Below are 19,861 nucleotides of genomic sequence, written 5' to 3' on the forward strand. Positions count from 1 at the left end.
AAATCACATTTACTCAAAGATCACGTTTCTTACATAAAAAATCACGGCCATGCTTTGGTTGGATTCATTCTATTCCAAAGTCATGTGGTGCATGACAAGTTTATTGGCAGCTGAAGCTTTGTTGCCATATCAGCAACAAAAAGAAAAGGTTCTTTTCAATTTTTCTGCTTTTATGTTTTTTTAAACTATTTTCCAAGAGAAATGATTGCACTTTTTAAAGGGGATCTCCTCTAGAACCGCAGGACTTCGTATTCAGTCACCTACAGAAATGTTGATGAATACCGAAATAGAAACGGCCTTCCGGCAGAGGTGGTAAGGGCGAACGTTATTAAGTATGAGATTCTCAGGCAGAGTGGGTAGATTACATGAGCCAAAGCGATTATACCCCAGGGCTACCTTGGGGCTACCTAAGTGCCCTTAACATGTAAATGGCTGTCCCGGCGTGTAGTTTGATATACATGAAAGCGCAGGGTGTGTATAAATTCACGCGGCCGGGAGGACTACGTCTGTTAAACGACGCGCCTTTTATTTGTCGAGGAGTTCGTGTCCTCCGGGAATAAACAGTAAAATGAGGAGCAGGCAGAGCATCGGGAGGATTCCCCGCCACGCCGAATGTTGTGGAATAACGTGGATTAAAGGTGCTGTTCCACTTAGACGATGCAATACAATAGCCATGCGGGGCTCAATGTGTGAATAGCCTTACATATTACCCCCCACCCCCCCACACACATTTCAGGTCTCCAGAGCAGGGCGCCCTTGGGCTGCAGGTGGGGCAGGGGCAGGACTGGCCGTCTCACTTACCCCACTAGCCACCTTGGGGTTAATGATTGTTGGGAAAATACCCAGCCGTACAATCTGCATTTCAGCCAAATATTTCCTTTCCGACGATCCAAAGAGTGCTTTCGCTCTGTTGTCGGAATGCAGTCAGGTGAGATTTAAATGGCTTTTGTTACCGCGACATAAAAGAGAAAAGAAAGTCACCGATGCGGTTTTATGAAATCCGGGATCTCTGTGAAGCCATCGTTTAGGGCGATTAAAAGGAAATGAAACTTTTTCGTGGTATTAATCCTATAATTACCAATTTTAGTAAGAACCTTTCTTTTTTATTTTATTCTTTAGATTCGGGTTTATTTAGCATGAAATAGTACGTTGCAGGCGACCGTGCAGCCAAATCCTGGCATGATAGACCAGCTATGTTTATCGTGACAATCGTATCGCTCTTGGGCCAGTCTTGGGGTCTCGCATCTCATGGCCCCTGAGTCTTGGGGCCGCTTTGTCTGCTGCCAGTAAAAATGGAAGCTCTTAGATTTACGGGCAGGTAGGACCTTTGACCGATCCGGTTTATATTCTTTACTTCTGATGTTAAAAAGCTGCCAGGCGAATCGCTTCTCACTCAGACAGGTTGTAGCTATGACTGCACCTTTAACCCTGTGAGCGCCGGGCTGCTTTCAGATTGGTGGACCTGGAGGTCTATAATGGTGAAGCCGTCCGGAACGGTCAATGCTGCTACAGCAGATAATGTTTAGAGAATATTGAGATTTGATTGTTTGGTACCCGGTCTAAAGACGTTTGCCCACAATACGGTTGGCACTTTAGGCGTAGAGCTGGAACGCGGTGCTCGGAGCGGCCGTATGTTGGTTACAGATTAGGCAGCGGTTTAGAAGCGGCTGTTTTATAAAGGACGACGTGAATTGCGAGTGACCATAAAAGTGTGTAATTATTATTATACAATAAGGCTGCTGCCCCGAAAAACACCTGTACTTTGTGTTATGTGAATAAGAGCAGCGTGATGGCGGCATGGGTGCACCTCGTAGTGTGTGTGTGTGTGTGGCATCGTCTCTTATATTATTTGAACATCGCCACAGCAGCGATGGTGTTATACACAACATCCAGCGTGAATCACATTGCTTTATTTTTGAGTGTGTACCCGCTCCATTTGAGGAGCACTCTCCCCACATCTAACTCCCAATGCTCCGCTAGTAATTTCAATTTTGAGAGGCAGCTCTGGACTTTGGAGCTTTGGTGGGATTTTACCATCAACCACTCACGGCAGCACTTGGTTTGAGGATTAAACGTGCAGGAGTTTAACGTATTCGAGTATTTGAGTAATTTAAGATAATCTTGTGATGACATCATGTGGGTGTGAAGAGTATGCGCAGCAATAATAAACGCAGGCGCCGTTTATCCGATGAGTGTTGAGCTCTAAAACATTGCAAATACGTAGAAATATATTTGTGCCGATCTATGAAATGTCGCTGAAAGCGTGCCGTGATGTCTGCAATCTACAGGATTTTCTTTTGAAACTTTTATCACCAGGCTTTCTGCTCTGAAGCCTTCAGCAGAATAACTCACCGGTCTGAGTAAAGCGGACTTCTACGTCCTACTTAAATAAGTCGCATATACAAGTCTCATGGTTTTAGAATTTTATTCTTGCGCATGGTCATGGACAAAAAAATACAAACTACAAAATAGACTGGAGTGGTATACCGAAGAACCAGGTTTCATTTTTGTCTTGCAATTGGTAACATTTTTGTAACAGCTCTTAACGCAAGACGAAATCCGCTAAAGGCACTACTGGAACTATAAAAAAGATATGTCATTTGGCAAAAAAATATAATCACAGCAAAATATTGCATAGGTTCATTACGAAGCCACTCAAAATTGGCATTAGTACATAACTAGAAGAGATAAGTGCAATATGGCAACGGTTAACCACTTTGGTACTAGCGTGCATAGCGTAAAGCATCAGGTAAGGCCCAGCAATCGTATAAAAGGCACAGCGAAAGAGAGCGTTAGCGCGGGAGAAAAGGAGACTGCAGGAAAGTGCATCGGTAATAATCTGAACACTCGAGACAAACGCCGTGTATGTATTATTCCTTCCGAGTGCTTGAAGTATTCCACAATCTGGAGAGAAGTGCTTTAAAGTAATGGTCCCTACGGTGTCTAAAAAGTTGTTGCGCTTTCACAACAGCCGAGCTCAGGGTGAGATTAGAATGCAAGAGAAAAACAACAGCAGTCTACTGAAAAATCAGGGCCATAAAACAGAGGTCATCCACATAAAGTGTTCTAGAAAATCAGAATTATACGGAGTAAGAGAAGATTTCTAAAGCAAAGGATTCACCTCCAGCACCCGATGACCGATCAAACCCTGCAGAAGTTATTAACAGGGAGATACTATGTGAAGATTTGTTGTTGTTACACATTATAACAGCTCAAACGGGAAACAAAATAATGGAACAAAATATGGCATCATATTTAAGGTTCATTTCTACTGGTAAGAGAATTAGCCAGAAGGAACAGCGGCTGTAAAGTGTGGAGGCAAAGCGATGATTATATGCAGCATTGGCCGTATTTATAAAGGCAAAGAATGGGATGTTTCTGTGGATTTGTTCTCTTTGCCTCCCTGCATAAACAGCGGTAAAGTCCCGTAAGAGATGGGGGTCCACTGATGTTTGCCGCTTTGCTTATAGTCTTATATAGGGGGCTTCAACTTACAAACAAGGATGTGTTACGTTTCACTTAAGGGGTGAGTGGCTCAACACATGAAGCATCAGCAACGACTGTTCCTGAACCCTGAGGACTGGTTGGAGGGTCGCTGGATTAAAGCCCGTTGATTGTGCTGCTATAATCTGGAAAACGTCTGCCACATTTTGGAAAAACTACACATGAAAATACAAAATGACTGCAGGGTTCGATGGAAGCGGCTAGCTGCTGCCCCTCCAGGCTGAGTAACAAAGTTATGGGTAGAAAAATCTACATAGAATTGTGTATCTCTACATGATATGAATTCTCCAAAACAAAGAGAATGGAACAAGAAAGGTGTGCGATTCCTGTAATAAGATTCTTCTGGAAGCACCATGCCCACGGAGAACGGTCACATGGTCTACGCAGCGGTCTGCTGTGGTGGCTTCGAAGGAGTCAAGCCCAGCATCTTGAAATAGGAGACCAGTTGCTTGGGAACTTCTGCCAGAACAGACTGGGCTAAAGCTTCACGGGGTGCCTAGAAGTAAATAAATCCGATCACACATCGACATTAAATACCTTCGTATAAACGTGACAGCTAAAATGTGCAGCTTTAATGGGATTATTCAATTATGTGTCCATACGAGACACCCTGCACCGGCCGCCCTGCCCTCAGCAAGCCAGGCTGTTTGGAGGACATCCCTGAGGTCAATCAGACGGCCGGCTTCGATCTGAGTGAGAAAATAAAAGCCAGCTCACGTTTTGAAACTGTCGGAATGGGACAAACTGGACTATATCCCTCGCAGCTGCCTCGCCACTTGAAGACTTTAAGGCTCCGTTGTCCCCATCCAGGAATTCCATGGCCTTGAAATCTGCGCTTCCAACACCGATGATGATGATGGACATCGGAAGCTTCGAGGCTTGAACGATTGCATTTCTTGTGTCATTTAGATCCGTGATCTCCCCGTCGGTGATGATCAGGAGCACAAAGTATTGCTGGAACGGAACGGAAGAGATCATTAAAAAGCGCTGGACCAATGAAGAGAAACAGAAAGCAGTAGTTTTTGTGTTAAGTACAATAATCAGTCCAACTGTGAAGCAGACGACCCAATCCTTCACATTTTAAGGATTTCTCTCAACATGTAATTAAGTAATTTACTTGCTACGAGTATGTAAAATGCGGAAATAATTCAGACAATTTTACACATTTAATAAGAGATACTCACAGACGCTACTTTCTGCTGTGCTGCCGCGTACGCAAAGCGCATGACGTGGTTGATGATCGGGGAGAAGTTTGTCGGGCCGTAGAGACGCACCTGTGGCAGGGCCTGGCGGTATGCATCCACTACACCTTGTATTCCTGTCAAAATCACCACACATAAGAAGTCTTAACCAGAGTGGCTCCACGTCGCTCATCACTTACACAAAGAAGTGCAATATGTCTAGAAATTATCATCAGCTGCACAGAAACCACAGCTATCGGTAAATGTATCAGACATCGCAGCGGTTCCTACCTGCACAGTAAGGGTTGCTGGGGTTGAAGTTTAAGGCAAACTCATGAGAAACCTGGGCAAAAAAGTCAACAAGAAATGTTCACGCATAAAGTTACAGAGTAGAAGTTTTTACATCTGTCCCTCAACTCGTTTATATCAGCCTCCCCCCCATGCAAGTCCTTGGTGGCACCGATTACAATGCACACCACCATTGAGAATACATGCGCACAGCGCTGCCAAGAGAGGGACAGCAGAGCCCCTGACAAATAAATGAGCAGTGCTTGGATAAAACATCACTCATGCCACTGAAAAGGGGCATCGATAACGCTAACATGTTTCATTGATGGCTTTTTAAACGTGATATAGAGTCTTACAGCGCTTCACTGCAGACGTATAGTGCTTAATACTCCTGTTTTAATGTTCGTTGTCGTTCTGTTGGTCGCGTCTTTTGAGAAGCGGTAACATAGTAGTGAGAGGGAGGCAGGCGTTGATTCTTTCCCTAAAGCGACTTCCAGGTATTAAGGTATTTCTACAAACACCAAGCGGACCTCACCTGCCAGTTTGGGGGGACCTGAGCTCCAAATCCGAATGCAGGAAACTGTTTGTCTCTGAGGGAAAACAAAGACAGAGTAAGGGGTGGTCCGGGTTACGTCACCCGACAGGTTTTACACTCCATAACCGTGTGAAAATAAGAACACAAATCAAATGCAATCCAAAGAATAACAGTGGCAATAGTCAGGTCTGTTTTGTGTATATTTAAGACATGTTTTCAGGTAAACTTAAATTTAAAATCGTAAATTTAAAAGTAGTCAAATAAGAATGCTCCTTTTTAAGTCTCCCTCCCCAAAATACACAGCAACAACTTTTCTGTGATCAAGCATTTAATTAAAGAATCAGAGAGCTTTAACTCAATAATTAGACAATGGATGAGGACTGCTTGTGTTAAGGATTAGGTCAGATATATGTATATATGTATTTAGGAGGTGCTTACGTGTCATAATCCTGGACAACGTTACCCACACACCATATCGCGGTGAGGTATTCATTCACACCATTTGGGCTGATGTAGTGAAGCGAGTCAGGGGACTTGGGATCTCCGTTGGAGCCGGTGAAATCTACGCCCACCTAGAATACAAAAGCACAGAAATAATATTAATGTCAGCAACATAAACTGCCAAGAAAACAGAATAAGGTTCTTAACCGCTACAAGTGGCAGTTCTGTAATAAGAGCATTATAGCTCTATATAACGATAAATACCAAATACTAACCAAAGACTACTAGGAGGCATAGAGGCTGAATACTCGATAAAATCAGTTATATGTATGTAAAAAACGTACGCTAAATGGCACAGACCCATACATCATGGATGCACAAAGATGTATTTTAGTAAATCCTGCTCTAGCTGCTAAACACTCCCTTTATGTTTTTTCCCGTTAACGAGATCTCTAGTACATTCCGAACAGAAACGTGCAGCTAGTATGACGCACCGTAAAGTTGATCTGGCATCCACCCATCACATAGTCCAAGAATGAATACTCCACATCAATCTGGGTAACGGAAAACAAAAATATTAGCCACAGCAGAAGATTCCCTTATTCCACCCCAAGCAAAATAAAATGCATATATTGTAATATGGATATGTTTATTCCTTGCTGCGAAGGAGCAATGTGTGCTTTGAGATCCCTTCCATGCACATGCGCCACCCTTATTTACAGCGAAGATGGCGATACGCTACAGCATTTAAAGTTTTTTTGGCATTTTTTTGTGAATTTTAAAGTAATACTAAGTCTGTAAGGCTGTTTCAGTCCCATTAATGCTGTAGCGTCTTTTCACTGTATCCTATAGATTTTGGTTAATCAAGATAGGACTCTTAAATTACTTTCAATAATCCTTTGCAAGAGGAGGCTAATATATTACATAGCCAAATGAGCAGTAAGGATATTCTACATCATGTATTTGTAAATAATGACACAAGTGTCACAGGTGGGTTGAAACACAGAACCGAGACCAAATGGTTTATACGGAGATAGACATAAACACAACTTACTTTACATGACTTAAAGCGTACAACTCCAGAGTTCTTGTAACTTTTTTTCTGTTTCTTCTTGGGGTTGATGCATTCAAACTCTACCTGGTAACCAAAATACAGTGAATGAGCCCCCCTTACGCATTTAAATCACGTCCCACCGCCACTGCGTTTTAAGTACAAATAACAGGAATTGCGAGGCAATTTTAATCATACTCAATCATTATGTAAATGATTATCCATGCACTTGTAGGGAATTAATGCAGAATATTTGTGCGTCAATGGTAATGAGGGGGTAATTTATTATTAAACGATAATAATAAATAAAGCTCACCGGAGTACCTCCTCCAGCCTTCTGTAGCTGAGACAAGTTAGTCTCAAAGGCCCCTATTAAGTCATGAGAGCCATCGCTATCATAATCAATACAGTGTACCTGGAGGAAGAGAGGCAGGGAGTGAGTAAGGGATTGGAGAGCTCACCGCGTTCTCCCGAGCTTCCAGCAACTTGGAGGTGGTGCACTCAAACTCTCCTATCAGATCAAAAACGGAGCTGTCATCGTGATCACTAACAGAGACCTGACAACAGCAGAAGAGACGCGTGAGCCTGGACGGAAATACACAGTCTATTGTACAAGCAAATAAGGTTATCAGGGAACATGTGAGATTTAAATAGACCCCTCAGATAATCTTATGTGTAAACCAGTCATTCCACTCGTACTCACAGACTTCCATCAATCCCACTCTCCTAGCTATACCCACACAAATTACACATCTTTTTTTTCAGAACAAATAGGGCCTTAATTTGAAACCATAGAAACATGAAGACATAATTGGGTACTAGCATGTAAAAAACATTGTAAAAAAAAAAAAAAAAAAAGAATTGTCACGGAATGGCGGATCGTGTGATCAGGCATTCTTTATGCAACGGCTTACCGGTGCACGTGCCAGCAGCCATTACAATTATTCAGCCGGCGATGCTGCTGCAAGGCATGTATGTCCTAAAGGGCTTTTAAGCAGAGCTTTTTAGGAGATATGGACTTACCTGTTAAATATTTATTTAGCTTTGTCGTACACCCTGTTCATTGGTAATTACCTTGATAGGCTTATTCATGTCCCCTCCACAGAAGGTCTGCAGCGGCACACTAAACTTCTTCCAACTAGGATTGAGATTATTCTTGATCACCTATAAAGGAAGAGAGGTATTTTTAATATATCTGCGCTAGTACAGAACTAGTTCATACTTTCTTCCAAAGTCTCTAAGTTGACCACGCTTTGTTTTTTTAAATATGCTCAAATACATGAAAATACCACCAAAAAATTAAAAGCAATTGTATCCTAACTGTGGAAATTGATGTCTGCTGGTTGATACTGTACCTCCGATCTATAGACCAGCTGCCAGTTTCCACCATCTCCTTGCCTGAAGAACTCAAGGAATGGATCAGACTTTCCAAGGAAATCCTTTTTGAAAGAAAAACAAAAAGTTAATTCTCCAGCTAGCAGCCTCGTATGGGAACGCTTCCTTTATTAAACATTAAATAAGAGGATTAGTTTAACTGATGGATAGCAGGTCAACAGGCCTCAAAATGTCGCCAAGACATTAAAATTATTGAAGTCACCAGAATTAGGAATCTGCACTCACTCCCCACAGGAACTCAGGTGCTTAGCTGTGCCAGGAAGGGCCAGCTCCCCAGTAAATCAAAAATAGAAGAAGGCTCCAGGCACGCAGGGGTTCCATCAGGCAGATTTATTGTAGGAAACAGACAACAACGTTTCGACCTCACGATGAGGTCTTTATCAAGTTAAAATTATTGAAAACTTTATCTTCAATCTCACATAAAATCACAAACAGAAGTAAATCTAAACACAGACTTCCATGCTATGCAATTCCATAAGCAGCACTGTATTGAAAATATTAGCACACCTCTAATATGCATTAAAGTGTATACGATGGCTAGAGCGTCCCTTTAACTGCACATTTACTTATGTTTACTCGTATTCTCGTGACCTTTTTGAGATATTTGGATGGATAGCAAGGGCCATCAAATGTAGTAAAATACAATTTTAAAATAAAAAACACACACATATACATATATATCTCATACACACACTCCCAGGAGGGGATGGACTGACATCAAATAAATGTTCTTTGTATCACCACTATGATAATATAAGAATAGAACGTTCAGGAGATAATTCCCTGGCGTGCTGTGCTTCTTTAATTTATATTTGCTGGCTAGAAGATGCATCTTGATACAATAACCATGCGTACAAATGAAAGATGTATGCAAGATTATTCTAATGTTGGTGTGTGTATATAAGATTTGCTCAATAAGAAAATCATTAAATTGTACCTTTTTATCAAGGTTTCTAGCTTCCACTTCTAAATTCACAACTCTCGTGTCCTTGATTTCTTCTGCAGTGATCTAGTTGGAAACAAACAAAAAAAATCAAAAGACAATAATGTTTCAGAACGTATCTGAAAATGAAATGCAGTTTTTAGGATGTGCGTGGTTTTTACATGACCAGGCAAAATATCATTGCAGTTGGAAAGATTCAGGAGGTAATTTACCGAAATCATTCCTTTTCCAGCAAGTTTTCCTTTCTTCAGCTCCAAAGGCCCCTTCAATGTGTGATTTGACACAATCTGAAAAATCAAAACAAAAACATTGTCTGCGATGTTTGCCAGTGAAGTATCCATTTATAAACAAAAGTACATTTCCAATCTTCCTTCCAGCAAACTGGTAACATTTTATCAATAATTAAACTATAAACGCTTGTTTTGTGTTTTTTCTGAATTAAGCATAATCATGCCACGAGCCAGAAAACATAGAGCAATAGTACACGTTATTATGGAACACGTGATACATGTACATGTAGAATGAACCAGTTTACATCTGAATCTTAGATCTACAGAAATACAAGAATTTTTAATAAAAATGACTACTTTTTGGTAAATCTGGTTCTCCGTTTTCTATAGGAAGATAACGTGTGTGTATATATATATATATATATTTGTATACATGTTATACCTGACCAAGAGTGCACTCAAATCCTCCGAGATAATCATCATCGTTCAGGTTTACCGACTTATTGTCAATATCGTAGATCCCGAATTTCAAGCTCTGCACTTTTTCGAAGTAGTAATCGATGATGGGCTTTGTTGAGAATTCGGGGCTCTGACAGTTCTTGATCCTCTCTGTGCGAGCCAGCTGAACAGGAGAGCGGAAAGCGGGAGAAACGGATTGTTAAAACACTTTGATATTAAAAGTCAAATACAGACCGACTCCAATAGGCGATGCACTTGGTGTTTTCAGAAGGAACATGTAATATAAACTAAAATATTGTACGTTCTTCGTATTCTAGACATTTGTACAGCTTTTGACTCTTACACTTACATAATGGTGACAGGACTCAGCACAACCCTCTTACAAACTCACCTCTGCCCACTTTCCATCGCCAACACTTTGTAGAACCACACACAAGGGATCAGACTTGGAACCCACGTCTTTGTCGAGCAAATCCGTACATGAGACCGACAGCTGGACTTTGGTCACACACTGAGCCATCTGAAATAAAGAAGAAACAGACTGTAAGCTGTACAGACAGATATGAGGATGGATCTGCAGATTAATGTTTCAGTGCATATTGAAACACATATAAGGGGAGCGCAGCGTGGGGGGGGGCGAGGGGGCCCTTTACAGAAAGCACGTTATGCATCAATAAGGCAGATATCACGCAACAAAGTGTTTAGAAACATTTTTACGCAAGTCAACAATTTACAGTCGCACCAGCTCTTTGCTAAAAGACATGACTGATGGAGATGTATAGATGCGCCAGCCGCATAGACATCATCAGAACTAACATTTTTGTGGTCATTTTAGTTTGTAAATTGTTACCAAATGTGTGCGTGTATATATACACACACACACACACACACAGCTTCTCTGCAATGCAAAAATGATCAAATATACCCATTAGCTTTAAAACAAATGCAAAGAGTCCTACAAAACACGACGGCACCAAGAGCAGTCTTACCACGTCTGATATTTTCACAAAATAGATTTGAACGCCATGCGGACGGCCAATATAATCAATAACGTAGACGCAAAAACCGCAGCGAAGCTCTGCGCACGGCTCACAGTATAACAAGCCCCTCGGCATTACGTTTCTAATGGTAACAAAGCATTATAAGCGACAATGCTGGGGCTTAAAACGCCATTTAACTCCCATTTAAGTAATTCCTCCCCGTTTATAAAAGCCCCCTTCTCAAGAAGCTCAGCATCAATGTATATTTTCACAGCGAACACAAAGGAACAGAATTCCCAGGACATCATGAAACGATTCAGGGGGGCCTAACCATGTGCGTTCGGTGACCCCCGTAGTGTCAGATAACAGGGAACGGCTGCTTGGGGTCTGTTTGTCATCATAACAAAGACTGGATGTGAAAAGGTTTGCCATTGTGACCGGTTTCCCGGATAATCCTTCTGGTATTTTCTGTGCTGAGCAAAACCGTTTACACAGCAATGAAAAGGAACATTTACTGACTCGACAAATACAGAAAGGAAAAGCCGACCCCACGGGAGAGGAACACCGAAAAGAGAGGCAGGGAGAATCAGCCAGGAGACGGGACATCAGCCCGTTGGTACGCTAGACCCTCTCTTCTTGCTTCATCCGGGATTCGCTGCATTTATTATTTTGGAAGTCCGTTCTTATGAAGACTTTCGTTAGTCAGACTGTCCTGCTGGGTGATTAAGACTGAGCCATTCTACTGTTTAGCACAGAATAATAAGCGGTCAAAGTGTTTGCCAAGTAGCCCGGGCTACAGATCTGAAACACAGAAAAACTGCTAATATGCAGCTTTATCAATGTTTCCTAAAATAATTTTTTATTCTGATGCTACCGATAAATATTGTGGTAATGCACCGATTGAGAAAAATAATAAAATCTTAACATGACTGTATGTGTCTTCTTTGTGAAACACGACGGCTAGAAGTTGCATTCACAGCGACAGGAAGTTAGTGGTGCGCTGTACTCAGCGGTCCCCCTTCGATGGATGCATTTGCTCGCCATCATCGACACGTGGGTTGTAGTAAAAGGCAAGCATGGAATAGGTGGACAGTAACAGACAGTGAAATCATTTAAAATCTGCACTTTGGGTTATCTTTGCCTGATATTAAAATTACTTGGGATGATCTGAAGAATTTGAGTGACAAAAATATGCTTTTTCATAGCATTGTAAGTCCATGCTAGGCAGTTAGGGCGGTTTTAACAATGAATTGCTTTATAATATAAGAATTTTATGATTGTGTGCTACTAATTAGATTGTCTTACTTACTAGACACATCCTATGGAACGCAATCCCACGGAATACAGTGCTCCCCAGCCCAGTCTGGAAGGCATGCTAACAGGACAGGATTTGGCAATCACTGCATTCATTTCCAAAAACATGTAACGTTGGTGTGGCTTGTAGATTGCTGGGGGCCACGGGTCTAGGGCTCCCTCTAGCATTAAGTATCGCAAACCCACTCCAAGATGAACAAGATGCGCTTTCACTCCCAGGACTCACATTCTTATTTTAATACCCTTCCACGCATGTTCACAGCCAACCCATCCAACCGGACTGACGAGATGAAACGTGAGCTCTCTTCAAGAACTTACCTACATTCTATTTGCAAATGTTAATGTAACCTGGTGGGGTGGCTCACTGCCCCGAATGTAAGAAGCTACCTGAAATATTTTAGAATTCAGGAACCAGGTAAAGCAGATTAAGCACCAACTTTATTGTAAGATATGGAAAAGGTAATAATTGGCATTTTGTTGGTTCATTTTTCCCTAAACAAATGAGTCTACTTGGCCCCCACGGACTGGCGTTCTAACTTGGTTCACCAAACGCATGGACGGGTCGCATCAGAGAAATCCTTTCACAAAATAAAGTTAACTGTCACTGTTAACTGTAATTGTCACTGTCTTTTGGTAAACAGTAGAAAGGCTCGGTCTTAATCACCCGGTCGGACTAGTCTATGTAGGAATGGATTTGAAGTCTGGAGCAGCATGAGATAAGACCTGTCTTTAAAATGTGATGTGAAATTAGTACTGATGCATAGATATACTTTCTAGAAATATCTTCAGCAACATTAGGATTTCTCGGGGGGGGGGGCATCCAAACAATATATAGGTGATTCTACAGAAGTGTTACGGTCTGCAAGCGGGTAGCCATTCCAGGAGGAATACATCAAACGGCATATTATTTCAGTAAATTAGAAAAATGGTGGAGAGCGTGGCGGCTGCAGTTTAATGTTGATAAATGTAAAATAAGGCACTTGGGAATTAAAAATCTCAAAGCAGAAAATAGCATTGGGGGCTCTGTTCTGTCAGTGACAACGGAAGAGAAGGACTTAGGAGTCATTATTTCTGATGCCTTAAAGGTAAGCAGAAAATGCAATAAAGCATGTGAAAAAGCAAGCAGGATGCTGGGTTGCATAGGTAGAGGCATTAGTAGCAGGAACAGGGCGTGATTAAAACCACTTTACTGATCTCTGGTCAGAGGGTGAGAGGCTTACATGTACAGTTATACTTTAGTGAGAGGGTGGTGGATAAATGGAACAGCCTCCCAGCAGAAGCGGTGCAGGCTAATACAGTGAAGGAATTTAAACAGGTATGGGATAGACATATAGCTATGGTCACTATGGGACCCCTTACATTAGGAAAAATGGGCCGAGTGGTTATCTGCTGTCCAGTTCTATGTTTCTATATTAATTCATCCGCCTTCCAGTAGAAGTGCCAGGGGAACGGTAAACGGCACTCGGGCAGACAGTATCTATGCATTCACTTACAGGCCAGGAGTTACCGAATAAACCGGAAACCTTTCCTTACCTCGGAAACGTCCGGCAGTAAAGACACCGATGTGCGATCTCACCCTGGAAGCCTCTGCAAAAGGGTGGGGCGCCTTCCTTTGGGGAAGAGGAGGTGGCTGGAGAGACACACAGCACTGGGTGCATCTGCTGTCAATCACCCGGACCACACCCACTGCAAGAATCCCACGGCCAGGCTCTACCGAGCGCTGCATCACTTAACCATTTAACGTTTAAACATACGGGGGCCGCATGTAAAGAGTAAGCACGGATATCACCCACAGCAACAACAATTACGCAGATACAAGTAAAGCAATTAGCATAAGACTCGTGTCCGGTATTTACAAGCCTCAAAGGTATTCCGGTATTGGCGAGGAGCCAGACGGAGGCCGTTCCCGTGCTATGGGTTTAACAGGCAGAGGCTGCGGTTTAATAGGTAGAGGCTGGATGGCTACGAGTAAAATCGAGATGATGTTGAGTGACGCGCAACATCGCGCGTGGAATTTCCTGAATGGCTCTCAATACAAAATATAACTCACTTCTATGGGGTTTATAGAAGCTCTCGCGTTCTGCTGCGTGACTCTCTGCGTCTGTAGATATAATGCAGTAATCTGCGCGTTACTTCTGTGGTTTATAAAAGGGACTTGGCATGCTAAGGTTCGATATCACTCTTATGTAACCAGCATCAATGGGGTTAATTGGATCATTGCATTTGTTGCTATGGCAATTAGTCCACTCTTAAGAACTAGGCACCAGAATAAATATTAATAATCCCCAGCTAAGTTGTATACTGCCCGTTTTCTAAATACTCTCTCTCTCTCTCTATATATATATATAAGATATAATAAGATGGATGATATGGTCTGAAATGGGTATGCAGACCCACTACCCACTATCACCAAATACACCAAGTAACCTCCAAAGCACGCCATGAACCCCAAAAACACGCCGAGCCCTTCATACCGACTCACTGCTCACCTCCACACACTGAAACCGTTTAGAATACATTTTCTATTTGAACGTCAGAATAAACCAGCCGCTGCAGTCATTCATCTCCTAAAATGCCTCTGTGGCATAACAAAAATAAAATGAAGTTCCCCTCTGCAAACATATAAACATGTAATAAACACAAATATATTTAAATCGGCCACAAGAGAACTGCCATAAGACGAGGCCTTCCTTACGGATCTTGTTGTTGGCTGTTAGAAGCGGGGTGCGAAACCAACCACAATGCACTGAATCTACCCGAGAACCGTCCTGAGCTGCGTGACACCCAGAACCAGAACCACCGGGTTAATCCGACTCGCTAGAAACTGGCAAAAATGTGCGAAGAACACACAGAACAAAGCAGACCCCCTTCCTTAGATGCAACGAAACACTTCGTTGCCACCATGTTTGTTTTTATATTCTACTAGAAAATTGAAAAAGAAAAACACCAACTATTAATAAATCTACTCTTTGGGACATTTAGATATTATAATAAAACTAGTGTTTCTAGTAGAACCTGAAAAGTGAAACCCTGCTAATTCCATACAACTGCTTTACCTTTCTCCAAATCCACCAGGGTTCAAATCACCTGCAAACGCACAGTTTAGTGAATAAGCCTGATAGACTATCCGGGCAAAGAAAATAAATTGAGACAGAATGAAACTATTTACATAGTACAGTACAGAAGAAGTGCATGGTTATCACACTTTAATTGCACACATTATTAACCCATCAAATGACATAAGAAATGCCTTCAATATACATGAAGCAAAGCGCTGCTCGATGTTTCCTTGGTTTGTTACCACAGAGTTAATCTTAACAGTCCATGGAGAGACCCAACCCGAGAATAAACACACGTTCTGCCAAATTCCAGATAATAAAATTCCGGATAAACCTTTCACCTTTACCAACAGCCCCAACGGTTTTTCTGCAAAGTTCATTTTCAATACTGGGCGCTGCAGTCCCTTATTTAGGCCCAAACCGGTGCATAAACCACAAGAGAAAAAACAGCACTAATAACATGAAAAATACATCATTTAAGCAAATGGGTCTTTCTAGACCCCTAGGTATGGATAACCCATAATGAGCCGCAACAAAATCGCAAATAGCACAGAGCAGGGCACTTATCGGCACGATATTCCCTTATATCATAACATAGCATTAATTTACACGATACAGATATAACACAGAACTCAGAAACGTAATAGTATTGTACAGCACTGTGGAATATGACGGCAATATAAAAATACACATGCGCAGGCTGGGATACAATGCAGATTGTCAGAGCCACATCATTGCTCAAGTAAAATAAAATGAGATAAAAGCAAAAAAAAAACCACACTTCCTCCGGTCAGACTAATGAGGCGTCGAATCCTCAGCAACTCAGCCAACTATCCTGTAACAGAAGGGTTAACGCAACAAGAGGCCGAGACGCTACCAGGCAACTTTAAGACCAAACCAGGCACTGGGCCCAATGTCAGGCCCTTGAAGGGGCCGAGAGAGGCTATTGACTATAATATCCAATATCCAACAGTCAGTGGCACAGGGCCTGACACAGGGTTAAACACAAGCTGCTACGTTTCGACCCGTGGGGTAAACATTAATTATTGGTAACGGAAAGGAAACATTTGGAACGTATTACGAATCCTCCTTAAATTCTTAAAATCTTCTCAGGATCGGATTATTCCTCCACATTATGATTCGTGCTCAGTAGGGGCTGTAGGGCTCAGCAGTGTGGGGGCTGCAGGTGCAGAAGTTTATTTTAATGAAGAATATTATTAGCGACACATTCTGATCCAGGAATTATTCGGATTACTAAATTAGCATCCATTTACAATTTTGTTTGCCCGCCTGGGATTATTATGGAAACGTTGAGATGTTGGTTGGATATTCTAACATCTGACTGTTTCCAGTCTTACAAGTAACTGGAACAATCCGGGACGGATACATCCACTGAGACTTGTCTGGCTCTTGGCTAAAATGAATTGGACCGTACGCTGTATTAAATAGGTTTGTGTTATTTTACTTTTGTCATTAAGCACATCTTACAAGCGCCTCCGCGGACGTATTTTTTAAATCACTCGGTCATCCGCCTGCTAGTCAAATCACGTAACTGTAATCAGGCCTAAAGAGTGCTGCGTGGCGGTCCCTTTTTATCAGTTTCTCGTAAGCCCGCACATTAATGACATTTGTCTTCCTAGTCTCGGTAGTAAGATATGGGAGCGGGTTCCGCTGCTCGGCGTGAGAGAGATGCTGCTCTCTCGGAATCTTTTCCATTTACGCGTCTCTAGTACTATTCCGTTTATTGAATTCCAGTGAAAACGGCTCGTCCTTTCAGCGTACGGCAGCGGGAATAACCCGGTGCAGCCGAGGTGGACGTCCTCTGTGTGTCGGCACTTCGTAATGTTTCCATTTCCCCATAACGCCAGATTAGATGCTTTATGTGATAAGAACGTTCCTGAGCTTTTATTTTACGGGATAGATTATCTGCTATAATTCTTTGATTTTCTTGATAGCTTCCTCATTATTTTGTGCACAGCCACAACGTGACCGGTTTTAAAGTATTATTTTTGCCAATTTACAAATGACTTTAACCCGTGCTGTAACCGCACAGATTCCCTCGCTACAGTCTATCTACTGCTTTATATATTATATTTTTAAGATCTGAAATGCAGAGACATTTAAAGTAACACGCATTTTATATTTGGAAAAACACTCGGTATCTCATATGCCGGCATGTTGTGCAAAACATTGTCTTTTTGGTGCGTCCAGTAAAGTCATGTTAGGCTAGAAGGCATCTGCGGCTCTGTCCACGCTTCTGATGATCTAATTGAGCTCTCGTTTGGGTTATATTTATCCTAAAATGAACCGCATGTAATGTTTGCTACCCAAGGCTATGGCAGGAGTACGAGGCATGTAGTGATTTGGGGCAGCACTTAGCGGTAATCACCCTCAAAGACAGAGTTGAAATTCAGGTACTCTGCTAGAACCGTATCAACTCGATCTCATTTGCCACCGTTTCCCCGTCTCCATACATTATGCTCTCCCCAGCGAATACTCCGCGGCACACAGAATTTCTCGTAACCAAATTCTTTGCACAGCAGGTTTTATAAAGCGGGGGGGATTGTTTTATGAGACGGACGCTCATTTACACTGAAGGTTTACACACTATTCACTTTGAGCCAAACTAATATATAATATATACACACAAAAGCACACACACACTGCTCCGAGATCATTTAACCCCGTGAAATTTAGCTTTCACATATTGTAATTTTTGCGTAGACTTAACATCTCAGTTAAAAGGAGAAAATGTAAAAACCCCATGAAACTACGAGCAACTTTAAGATCCGTGGTACAGCTCAGGGGCTTGTCACTCACTCACACTCACAGTCTGATTAAGTCTAACATTCTGGCCTCCTAGTATACTTCCACAAAAGGTGCAGCTACAGCACACACCATGGGGACCGCCTCTCCCTTGTTCCTCCAATTGGGGGAGAGGGTGCGCACAGAGGCTCCGCCCTTTCACAGAAGTACCTGGATAACGGATCCAATAGCGGGGAGAAGTGGATGGAGATTGGCAGAAGAACGAGAAGAAGAGTTGTGGATAAGGAGGCAGGGACAGTAAAGTAGCCAGGAGAGAAGGTAGGGAGACATTTACAGAGAGCAACGAAAGCAAGAACAGTGGGTTTGATAGTCACCCCCCCCCATCGGGTTCTCTTTTTTTTTTTTTTCAGGGGTCATCTTATAATTGAGCGAATGAGCTGCTTTTCCCTCTCTCTCTAAACTATCATAATACCAGAAATCCTGACACCAGCCTAACTAAATTAAACACAACATGCACAGCATTTGCTTTGTGTCTGGAGTTTTAGACGCATTTAACAAATGTGCCTCAGTTTGGCCCCGACCATAATGCTGCAATAAACCGCTCCGTGTCCATCTTTCTCTTACTTCCCAGTTTTCATCCTCAATACATTCTGTGCTAGCAGCGGGGTCAGACTGAGCAGCCGGCCCGCTAGACACGCTAACGCGACAGACAGCAGAAACACTCCCTGCGCAGAAACGTGTGTGTGCGGGTCTGTGTATAATATATATTATTAAAATTACTGTCCTGTTAATATAGAAAAACATCTGTGAAAGTGTCCCCATATATATTAAATATTGACAGGATTACATCATAGCTATGTGTCTAATTGTGAGGTAGGCAGAAGAATGCATTACATTTTTTTATATATATATAATGAAGACTATTTGTGTATGGCTATCGTATGTTGTTCGATTACAATATCGTTGGCTTTTGATGTAACTACTTCAGCGATTACAGTTTAAATGTAGATATTTCTTCTGTGAAAGCGGATCTGTCACTTTCCCTGAATTTGGACAGTTTTGTCAGATTCCGTGAACATGTTTTGAAAACTCACCTTGTGTTCGCACAACAGTCGAAGCCATCTTAAGATCCTCTTATTTTTCCCCACTTATTGACCCCCTTTACCAATTTTGAAAGCTGCCCGTTTCTGGCAGACTTTGGACGGAGTGAATAGAGAAAATTTACAACAAGAAACTAATCGATGTCGTACCTCGGGTCACTTTATTGCTACAGATTTCAGCTACCATGGAATAATAAGGTCCCATGTTAACCAAAATACATACATAATTACACAGAGACAGTAAGAAAGCACACATAAGACATTTTAATGCTGAAAGCTGTGATAGTGACAGGTGAGTGAGCCTCATCCGAGATAAAACCCATAATTAAATATATATCAGTGCTCTTAATGGTTTTCTGACTTTAACGTCACTCCTAACGCAATCATAAACTAGAACATTTCCTAGATCCATTTTCCTTCATTCCCTCTAACGCCTCAGTGAAGGATAAGTCTGAATCCTACAAGCAGCCCGAGCGGGACTCAAACACGCCTCGTGTCCACAGTTCCAGCTGCATTAACGGTCCTAAAGTTCTGTTTGCAGGTTGTATGAGTATAAAGCGTAGGCTTCACACCGAACTCAAAAACAGCAATTTCATAAAATGTCACAATCATGAA

The 19,861-nt window shown here is 42.1% G+C and overlaps 1 protein-coding gene across 5 annotated transcripts in view; it reads right to left on the minus strand.

The window, feature by feature from the left end:
• Window positions 1-3,297: 3,297 nt before the first annotated feature.
• Window positions 3,298-19,861, minus strand: part of LOC128471072 (copine-1-like) — a 28,064-nt gene continuing 11,500 nt past the window's right edge. For 3 of the 5 annotated variants that reach the window (XM_053452918.1, XM_053452921.1, XM_053452920.1), the window contains 15 exons: window positions 10,419-10,547; window positions 10,011-10,190; window positions 9,551-9,625; window positions 9,333-9,404; window positions 8,356-8,439; window positions 8,075-8,164; window positions 7,317-7,415; window positions 7,004-7,087; window positions 6,444-6,503; window positions 5,947-6,080; window positions 5,509-5,563; window positions 4,977-5,028; window positions 4,689-4,822; window positions 4,222-4,458; window positions 3,298-4,000 (listed from right to left, as the gene is read on the minus strand). In XM_053452918.1, the coding sequence (XP_053308893.1) occupies window positions 3,884-4,000; window positions 4,222-4,458; window positions 4,689-4,822; window positions 4,977-5,028; window positions 5,509-5,563; window positions 5,947-6,080; window positions 6,444-6,503; window positions 7,004-7,087; window positions 7,317-7,415; window positions 8,075-8,164; window positions 8,356-8,439; window positions 9,333-9,404; window positions 9,551-9,625; window positions 10,011-10,190; window positions 10,419-10,547 (1,602 nt within the window). In that variant the 3' untranslated portion in view covers window positions 3,298-3,883. Of the gene's footprint in view, window positions 4,001-4,221; window positions 4,459-4,688; window positions 4,823-4,976; window positions 5,029-5,508; window positions 5,564-5,946; window positions 6,081-6,443; window positions 6,504-7,003; window positions 7,088-7,316; window positions 7,416-7,461; window positions 7,558-8,074; window positions 8,165-8,355; window positions 8,440-9,332; window positions 9,405-9,550; window positions 9,626-10,010; window positions 10,191-10,418; window positions 10,548-13,854; window positions 14,004-19,861 lie in introns of those variants that run through there. The other 2 variants (XM_053452919.1, XM_053452922.1) reach the window with 2 other exon arrangements.

Source organism: Spea bombifrons, chromosome 13 (assembly GCF_027358695.1).
Source record: "Spea bombifrons isolate aSpeBom1 chromosome 13, aSpeBom1.2.pri, whole genome shotgun sequence".
In the NCBI taxonomy this organism is placed as follows: domain Eukaryota; kingdom Metazoa; phylum Chordata; class Amphibia; order Anura; family Pelobatidae; genus Spea; species Spea bombifrons.